This window comes from Cebus imitator, unplaced genomic scaffold (assembly GCF_001604975.1).
Source record: "Cebus imitator isolate Cc_AM_T3 unplaced genomic scaffold, Cebus_imitator-1.0 Scaffold111, whole genome shotgun sequence".
Lineage (NCBI taxonomy): Eukaryota > Metazoa > Chordata > Mammalia > Primates > Cebidae > Cebus > Cebus imitator.
The window spans coordinates 729808-740338 of record NW_016107426.1 but is presented as its reverse complement, the minus strand read 5'-3'; the positions used below and the strand labels follow the sequence as shown (position 1 = coordinate 740338).

The 10531-nt window shown below is 40.1% G+C and overlaps 1 protein-coding gene across 1 annotated transcript in view; it reads left to right on the top strand.

The window, feature by feature from the left end:
• PARL (presenilin associated rhomboid like) overlaps positions 1-10531 on the top strand; it is a 53009-nt gene that overhangs the window by 18040 nt on the left and 24438 nt on the right. The window contains exon 3 of the mRNA XM_037741920.1: positions 3036-3084. Within this exon, the coding sequence (XP_037597848.1) occupies positions 3036-3084 (49 nt within the window). The remainder of the gene's footprint in view (positions 1-3035; positions 3085-10531) is intronic.

Here is a 10531-nt window from a genome sequence, read left to right as displayed (position 1 = left end):
TCTCAAAAAAAAAAAAAAAAAAAAAAATTGATGTTAATAGTTGTTAACGTTTCTGTGTAGAGGATGTCTTGGCTCTACTAAAGTTTAAAGACCACTTTTGTACTGGATCACCTTGCTGGATTACTTTAGAGCAGCAGTCCCCAACCTTTTGGGCACCAGGGACTGGTTTCATGCAATACAGTTTTTCCACAGTTGGGGTTGCAGGGGGCAGATGGTTTTGGGATTAAACTGTTCCACCTCAGATCATCGGACACTAGATTCTGACAAGGAGCGTGCAGCCTAGATCCCTCACATTGCAGCTCACAGTAGGGTTTGCATTCCTATGAGCATCGAATGTAGCTGCTGATCTGACAGGAGCCAGAGCTGTGGTAATTTTATCCCCTATGTGTGGCCCGGTTCCTAACAGGCCATGGACCACTACTGGTCAGCAGCCGGGGCATGGAGACCCCAGCTTTAGAGTACATATTTGAACTGCAGAGAATTTTTCAAAATACACATGCCTCAGGGGGAGAGTTACCAAGTGATTTTTTTTTTTTTTTTCCTAAGAGACAGGGTCTCACTCTGTCACCTAGGCTTCAGTGCAGTAATGCAGTCATAGCTCACTGAAGCCTCAAACTCCTGGGCTTGAATAGCCCTCTCGCCTCAGTCTCCCAAGTAGCTGGGACTGCAGCCATGTGCCACCACACTGGGCCAATTATTTCATATTTTGTGGAGATAGGAGTCTCACTTTGTTGCCTAGGCTGGTCGCAAAATCCTGGCCTCAAGTGATCGTTTCTCCTTGGCCTCCCAAAATGCTGGAATTCTGCAAGCGTGAGCCACCGTGCCTCTCCCCAAGAGGAGTTTTAGACATTTGTCAGTGACATGATATTTACACACCTGTGGTAAATACCAGCTGTTGAGTGTCTCTGTGCTCAAGATGAAATACAAAGAAAAAAAAATATGGAGCTTTTAGAGCTTTTCATTTACTTTATATGTGAGTTGATGGCCCACTTCTTTCTTAACTGATTTCTTAAAAATGTTTGCTTTTAGATAAAACATATAAATATTTTATTTCTTTTACTTACCAGTACATATTGAACACTGAGACTGTAGTTAATATGTGGTTCCAGGCCTATGTAGTTTCAAGCACTTTTGATTTTTATGACACAATTGCCCTTCCAATCTGGAGAGTGGGTTGATATCTTCTTTACTTTTCCCTTTCCTGGGAGCAATGTGGTCCTCGCCAGCAAGAGCCTGGGAAGGAAGCCTTGCATTTTCTTTTTACTATGATGGTTTGAGTTTTCTCTAAGTAGGGAAAGGAATTCACTCCTCCTTGTTTGCGCATGGGCACATTCAGGAAGCATGAACCCTGTCTGTGTTCGAGAGGCTTTATGCCAGAAGAACAGTGGATAATATTTGCAGGTGAAAATGACAATAACTCGCAATAGACTTTTATTCAGTACAGTGCATTTGAGAAGAGTAAAACTGACCTATTCCATTATCCTGGAACTCTTAGAAAGTTATAGGTTTCCAGCACATGTCTGCACATGAAGTTTTGATATCCAGATATACCCAGATGGTTCTTGAGAGTGGTGAAAAATGACACAAACAGTATACATAATCTTCATTTAAAGATTGATTTGTTTATAATGGAATTAAACTAATGACAGGTTTAACGTATAAAACCTATTACCGTTAAGATTGAAACAACATGTAAATTTAACATGGAAACGTGAAAGTCCTGGGAACCCCTTTTGTACCACTCTCTATGAAGTAAGATCTGGGAGCTCATACACAGTGTAATTATAATTCTAGAAATGGAATCTGCCGGGTGTGGTGGCTCACACCCATAATTCCAGCACTTTGAAAGGCCAAGGTGTGAGGATTGCTTCGGCGTAGGAGTTCGAGACCAGCCTTGGCAACATAGGAGGACCCTGTCTCTTAAAAAGAAAACATGGAATCATGCATACTAATCTGTAATTTCTTTTACCTTGGATTTTTATTTTTAAGAACAAAGTTTGGTTTGATTTCATCATTAGAATATATTTTTTTTATGGCCGGGCGTGGTGGCTCAAGCCTGTAATCCCAGCACTTTGGGAGGCCAAGGCGGGTGGATCACGAGGTCAAGAGATCGAGACCATCCTGGTCAACATGGTGAAACCCCGTCTCTACTAAAAATACAAAAAATCAGCTGGGCATGGTGGCGTGTGCCTGTAATCCCAGCTACTCAGGAGGCTGAGGCAGGAGAATTGCCTGAACCCAGGAGGCGGAGGTTGCGGTGAGCCGAGATCGCGCCATTGCACTCCAGCCTGGGTAACATGAGTGAAACTCCATCTCAAAAAAAAAAAAAAAAAAAAGAATATATTTTTTATTTTAAAACTTTAATTGTGGAAAATTTCAAGCAGATACAAAAGTAAAGAGAATAGTATTATGAATCATTATCATCCAGCTTCAGTGTTTACCAGCAAAGGGCCAATTTTGTTTTTCATCTGTTTCCCTTTTTTCCCTTCTATTTCCACCCTTGTATTATGGTAAAGCAAATTCTAGACATATTTCATCCATAAAATTTTCAACATGTATCCCTGAAAAATTAGGACACTCCTCTTTTTACTAAACTCCAGTACCATTACTAGATCTTTAAAAAAGTACAGTTTAGTAGGCATTATTCTCAGAATTTTAAAACATAGGACCTTGGTATGAATAATCACATCCTTGGTACCTGTCTGTATCTGTGAGTGTGCTTTACATTATTGTTACTTCTCGTGACAACACTGCCTAGGTATCTATTGTCCCATTTAATGTGTCAGGAAACTGAGGTTTAGAAGTAATTGTGGTCCCAGAGCTATCCAGTGGTTCTGTGTGGAGAATGTGGGCTACCTGACAAGACAACACATCCCTTTTCCACTCTAGTACGTATTTATTATGTCTGTGGCGACCAGTGATTTTTACAGAAGAGAAAGTCCTCCTTTATGTGCAAGGCATTTTCTTCTGGTTTTTCATTTTTGTAGCCTGAAATTTCTCACATATGGTGATATGCAATTTTCCATCTGTTTTAGATTAACAAGTGGTGGAATAACCTAAGTGATGGCCAGCGGACTGTGACAGGTTTGTGTTAGCTTACACGTTTTAACCATTCAAGGGAAAAGAAATCAAATCAAAAGGTACAGTATGTCACAGGCGACGGCTTTTGTTCCATGCTCAGCAGTGGTTTAGGAGACAGTCTCTGTACCTATAGGCGAATGTAATAGCATATAAAGTAGTGAGGTGTGAAGGTTTACACGATGCTCTGATCTCATTTTGATCGAGTATGATACTGATTGGTTAGTTTTGTTGTAGAATTCCAGCTTGTGGAACAGCTTATTATTAATGATTACTTCCCTTATCAAAGAAACTAACATAAGCATTGATATACATTCTGTCCCTACTCGGAGTTGCTTACAGAGTAGCTGTCTCCGTTTTTACAGATGAGGAAACTGACTTTCAGAGAAGGAACTTTTGAAGGTCAAACTGCTAGTAAGCAGTAGAGCTGAGTTTCAAAACCTAAGTCTGTCTCATTCTAAAGCCAGTTTTCTTTCTTCTCCACCATGCTGTTTTTAAAACCCTGTTTAAATGGAAGCATGACATGCATGTCAACATGAAACTTTTTTTTTCTTTATGAATTATTATGGAAAGACAGTTCTGGCTCTTCAAGGTAACACCTCTGCAATATTTTATGGACTTAGTTATTTGAGAAACTTGAAAATAGATTTGTGCTAGGAACAGTGGCTCACACCTGTAATCCCAGCACTTTGGGAGGTCGAGGTGAGTGGATCCCTTGAGCTCAGGAGTTCGAGGCCCGCCCAGGCAACATGACAAAACCCCATCTCTACCAAAAATACAAAAAATTAGCTAGGTATGGTGTTGCACCGCTGTGTTCCCAGCCACTTGGCAGGTTGAAGGGGAGAATTACTTGAGCCTGGGAGGTAGAGGTTGCAGTGAGCTGTGGTCGCACCATTGCACTCCAACCTGGCTGACAGAGTGAGACTCAAAAAAAAATAAATTTGTTTTTTAAGTTTTTTAACGATTGTGTACATAAGAAAAAAATTATTTCTAGAGAATTGCAAAATATTTCTTTTCAAATTTGATTAGACTTATTTGGTGCTCTTAATTTTCTGTACTTAACAGAAGTGGAGAAAGGATGCCTGTCTTTCTGTATTCGAGCTGTTTCTTTTCTCTGGAAGCCTTAATTTTTCTGACTTTATTGGAACCTGATCCAGCTTTCAGGCTTATGGTTCAGACGTTGCTTCCTTTAGGAAGTGCTTGTTTTTTTTTCTGAACTCATAGCAGTTTTTATCATTGATAATGCAATGTGCCTTATGTAATTGTATATGTAACATCCTTGAGGGCAATGTAAGCATCTGGAGGACAACAATGAGATTTTAAATTTTGTTATAGCACCTAGCATATATCATGTACACAGTAAGGGCACCATAATCTGTTGCGTGAATGAATGGTGAATGGAATCTTAACCAAGGGATTGAGATTTTTCAATGTTGCCATGCCTGAGACCGTAGAATTGATAGGTCAGCAACATCTTAAAATGATTACTTCAAAGATAGTTCTTTAGTAGCATGTCTGTTTCCACTAGATTAATGTATTTTGTTTACTTGTTTTATGAAAGTAACGAGGCTGAGTACAGTGGCTCACGCCTGCAATCCCAGCCCTTTGGGAGGCCACAGCGGGTGGATCACCTGAAGTCAAGAGGTCGAGACCAGCCTGGCCAACATGGTGAAACCAGTTTGTACTAAAAATTAAAAAAATTAGCTGGGCGTGGTGCTGCACGCCTGTAATACCGGCTACTAGGGAGGCTGAGGCAGGAGAATCACTTGAACCCAGAAGGCAGAGGTTGCTGTGAGCTGAGATTGCGCCTCTGCATTCCAGACTGGATGACAGAGCAAGATTCTATTTAAAAAAAGAAAGAAAGTAATGAAATTAAGATTTCTTTAGGGTGGCAAGATTTTGCTTTTACAATTAGTTGATACCTCACATTCTTTGAAGGTGGTTGTCATTTTAAGCCATTTAACATATGAAGAAGCCTAGGGTCAGAGTTTAAAACCTTTTCTCATGCTGATGAATAGTTTATTCAGAGAAGCTGGAGGTAATTAAAAATCAGAATTCTTTCTTCCTAGTCTTTTTCATTTTTGAAATCAAATCAGTCGTTTGGCTTGAAGAGCATAGCAGTAGAGAGAAATGTTTGTGATCTATCTTGCAACTTGAATCTAAGCTGCTTGGAATAACATAAATGTGTATGGTCATGCTGCAGGTCTTAAATCTTTATTGTTAGCTTATCCAAGTGACTGTAACCTCAGGAAATGCTCTTTGAACTATTTAGTGTCACCTCACACTTTTCTTTTAGGAAATAATAATTCTAGTAATAACGATTCTAGCTTTACAATATCTGTAAGTGGTGCTAGTCAATTAACTGCATCTGAGATTCTCAAGAATGAACTGTTGATTTCCTATGTCTTGTCTTCTTTCTGAGGTGCCAATTAGTCCAGCTTTCTTTGCTGAGTATTCCTGATTGCTTCTTATAGACTGCACAGTGAAGTTGGCTCAGCTCCTGATTTTACTCAATGATAGATTTGTGGGATGACAGGTCCACTCCATCCCACTTTCTTTCTTTTTGGATTAGAGATGTTTTCTGAACGTGGTGGGGTTTTTTTCATTTTATGTTTTGAAAGAACTTGACAAGTGTGACTGAGAGAGTTTTTAAAGCTTTGTGAGACCAGTGTGCTTCTCTGCTTTATAGTAGTCATTCCTAGACAATGGCAGCATGAAAGCTCTAGAACTTAGATTTCTCACTACTACAGCAAATGCTTCACTTAAGTATTCCTTGACGTTGAATCTGTTGAGCTCCTGAATTTGGATGGAAAGATTTTGGATACAGTAAGTTCAGACAGTAAAGAGTTATTCCAAATATACATAGTTTCTGAGTTTCGGATAACGAGGCGTATGTCAAATTTATCCGTGTCTCTTTGGTTTCTAGGTGTAGATAAGAACAGTCAGATTGTAAGGTATACCTGTAATTTATTTTATTGGTAAGCTGGCATCTGATGGTGAGGTAAAAAACCTCCCTTTCTAGCCAGGTGCTGTGGTTCACGCCTGTAATCCCAGCACTTTGGGAGGCCGAGGTGGATGGATCACCTGAGGTCAGGAGTTGGAGACCAGCCTGGCTAATGTGTGAAATCCCATCTCTACTAAAAATACAAAATTAGCTGGATGTGGTGGCACATGCCTGTAATCCCAGCTACTCAGGAGGCTGAGGCAGGATAATCCGCTTCAACCTGGGAGTCAGAGGTTACAGTGAACCAAGATCATACCATTGCACTCCAGCCTGGGGAAGAGAGTGAGACTCCATCTCAAAACAACAGTAAATCTTTCTTACAGCTGATGCCAGGTTTGAAGTCTCCAATTTTTGACTGTTCTGTCTCAATCTGTCCATGGGAATCCTTTTTTAAAGATATGCTAGAAAACTTGTTTTAATCCTTTTTTGTTTGTTTGATAGGGGATTTTCTTGGTCTTAATTTTTTTTACACAGAAATAATCTCCGTAGGCTTCATATTGCTCTGAAAAAGTTTTTTTATCAGCTCACTGGGTATTTGTGGGGCAAGTGGGGAGTATGAGGTGGCATTCTTCAAAGTTAGATTTGTCATCCTTGATGCTTTCATGTGTCAGCTAGTTTTCTGTTCTATTGCCTTGGTCTGTCAGCCTTTTAAGCCTGTCCTGGAAGTCCCCAGGCAACGCCCAGAGAGAATATTTTCTCCTACCTTTCTAGCTTTCAGGGTTGTCTTTGAGGCCCTTGCCAAGTTTTCCTGTTAGTTCAAGAGAATGCTGACCTTACTGTATTGAGATTCAGGTAAAGCCATGGGAAAGAATCGGCTTAATTATTATTTTTGATCACAAAGAGAGAACAGAAAAGGTAGGGAGAGAGATCTCAAGAAAACTGTGCCCTAATTCCTCGATCAGTGTATTTTTTGTCAGCTCCAAAGTTTAGTCACTATACTCCCCAGTCTTTGACCGCTTGCCCCAACTTCTGAAGTCTGTTCTTTTTTCTTTGCTATTCTGTTTCTACCAGGCTTACTCTTTTTCATTTCAGTTTTCTCTCTCCTTGTGCCTTTTCAAGGTTTTGAGCTGTCTTCCCAGACTAAGGTCCCCTTACCTACTCTTGATGTTGCTGGTGAGGCAGTGTTTTCCTTGGTTTTGTAGCCCATCTTTACCTTCGAATCACTGTTGTTTTTTAACTCCTGACTTCCCAGTCTGCAGACAACTTATTTTTGGAGAAGAATAGCAAAATTAATCCTTGAGGGCCAACCATGTTTCAAGTATTATGCTGGTTGCTTTACATGTGTTCATGTTATTATTAATCATTGTAAGAACCCTGTTAGTGGTATGCTCATTTTTCAGATGGGGCATAGAGAGGTTAAATAACTGAGATTACACAGCTAGAAACAGATGGATTTAGGAATCAAACCCACTTCATATTTCAAATAATACGCTTTTTATTATGTCCTTTCACTTTCTACAATAGCAAACCACCACTGATTTCCTTTCTGATAAACCACACTGCCTCCCCCTATCAAGTATCTGGGTGCTGATTCACACCACAAATTGCAGCAAATTGCTCCAAAGTAGCAGCCTGGTACCCAGGGAGAAAAGGGAGCCCTTTTTGACTGCCTAGATTAGATTTTGTCATTGTAAAATGAATAAATATGCATGGTAACAGATTAAAATTGGAAAAAAAGGATACATAAATTGAAAAATCAGTCTTTCTCTCACTTTGAACTTCCAGTTCTACACCTTCCTCTCCCGTAATAACCATTGCATCTTTAGTTACTTACGTGTTCTTCCAAAGCATCTATTTATGTATAGGCATTTATATCTGTCTGTGGTTTAACACAAAAATAGTAACATGCAATACATACTGTCCGCACCATGATTTTTTTCACTTAATATTTTGAAGAACACTCTATATCAATACAAGTAGGTCTGTTACATTCTTTTAAATATTTTATTGAGGTATAATATACATAAGAGAAGAATGTGAACGTTATGTCACATGTACAACTCAACTAGTTAACTTTCACAAGCTGAGCTCATCCATGTAACTAGCCCCCAAACTGAGAAATGGAAATTACCAGCACTCCAGGCTTTTTTTTTGTTTTATGACAGCATCTCACTCGTCACTCAGACTGGAGTGCAGTGGCATGATCATGGCTCATTGTAGCCTCAGCCTCCCAAGGCTGGTCTTGAACTCCTGGACTCAAGTGATCCTCCCGCTTTGGCCTCCCAAAGTGCCGGGATTACAGGTGTGAACCACTGTGCCTGGCCAGCATATTCTTTTTGATGGCATTATAGTATTCCTTGTGCATGAATATTATTTAACAGATCTTTTATTAATAGATATTTAAGTTGTTTTCAGTCTTCTGCTATAAATATTACTGCAGCGAATTGCCTTATATAGAGATCTCTGTACCTTGTACAAGTATATTTTCAGGATAAATTACTGGAAATAGAATTGCTGGGTCAAAGAATATGTACATTTAAAATTTTGTGTATTGCAAAGTTGTCTTAAAAGAAGTTGTATAACAATTTAAATGTCCTCCAACAATGTACAGAGTCAGATTTCTAAAAGTTACCCGCAGGGGAGGTTAGATATTCTCATCTGCAGGGATAGTACAGAGAAATAATAACTTTTTTTGTGGTTAGCAATTGTAAGGGCCTTTGCCTCCCTCGTTGTGAATTTGCGCTATTCTTTCTGTTTACCTGTATTAGTTTCGAACTTTCTGTCTGTACCAGTGGGAGGATGGAAGATGGACAGTCTCTCTGGGTTTCTTCTTGATTCCAGGTAGCTGTGGACCCAGTCCTTAATTAGTTTGGTGGATACTGCATAGGAAAAGAAATGATAGCCACTGTGTGAGGCCAACAGGTTGATCTTTGGAACTGCCTGGTTCCCAGAGAACCTGAGGTAAGGAATGTTTGAGCCCAGTTCTTTGGATGCTGTTGGATGTACATGCTTGTCAGTGTCTGGACTAGCCGGGTGTGGGTCAATATGGAGCCCCTTCAGATAAAGAAGCTGTGGAGGGGTGAATTGGCCCACCTAGAAACAGGGGATCTGTGAGTAGCTGTTAGACCCCAAGTGGTATAGTGAATCCTCTATAGGAAAAGAGAAAAAAGGGGTTGTACTACCTTTCTCGGGCTGAGGAGGAAAATAACCTGAGGTCATTGAACCAAGTAGTGCTTTCTAAATCAGTGCATCTGCCTTTTTAAAAATTAAGATATAATTCACATATAAAATTCACCATTTAAAGCAGGGGTCCCCAACCCTGGGTGAAGGACTGGTAGCAAAACTGGGCTGCACAGCAGGAGGTGAGCAGCAGTGGAATGAGTAAAGCTTCATTTGTGGGGTTGGTTGGTTGGTTTGTTTGAGACAGAGTCTCGCTCTGTCACATAGGCTGGAGTGCAGTGACGTGATCTTGACTCACTGAAACCTCTGCTTCCCGGGTTCAAGTGATTCCCCTGCCTTAGCCTCCCAAGTAGCTGGGATTGCAGGCACGTGCTACCACGCCTGGCTAACTTTTGTATTTTTGGTAGAGACAGGGTTTCACCATGTTAGCCAGGCTGGGATCTAGGTTGCACACTCTTTATGAGAATCTAATGCCTGATGATCTGTCCCTGTCTCCCATCACACTCAGACAGGACCTTCTAGTTGCAGGAAAACGAGCTCAGGGCCCCCACTGATTCTACATTATGACAAGTTGTATAATTACTTCATTATATATTGTGATGTAATAATAATAGAAATAAAGTACGGAATAAATGTAATGCACTTGAATCATCGCATAACCATCATGACTAGTCTGTGGAAAAATTGTCTTCCACAAAACTGGTCCTTGGTGCCAAAAAGGTTGGGGATCGTTGATGTAAAATGTATAATCAGCTGAGTGTGGTGGCTCAACACTTGTAATCCTACCACTTGGGAGGCCAAGGTCAGAGGACTGAGTCTAGGCCAGCCTGAGCAACATAGTGAGACCCCGTATCTCTCTAAAAAGAATAAATAAAGGTAGAAAGTCAAAGTATATTCAGTGGTTTTTATTATATTTAAAAGGTTGTGCAACTATCTTTGTCATCTAATCCCAGAGCCTCTTCATTATCCCAAAAAGAAACCCCATTCCCATTAGCAGTCACTCCCCATTCCCACCTTCCCTTCAGCCATCAGTCTGCTTTCTCAAGGTACTTTCCTGTTCTGGAGATTTCGTGTACATCAAGTCACGTAATATGTAGCCTTTTGTGCCTGTTTCTTTCAGTTAGCATAGTGTTTTTAAGGTTCAGTCATGTTGTAGTATGTATCATCAGTACTTCCGTTTCTTTTCATGGCCAAATGATATTCCAGTATATGGATGTGTTACATTTGTTTATTCAGTCATTCAGTTGGTGGACATTTGAGTTGTTTCCATTCTTCAGCTATTAATAATGCTGCTGTGAACTTTCATGTGCACATTTTTTTTTTTTTTTT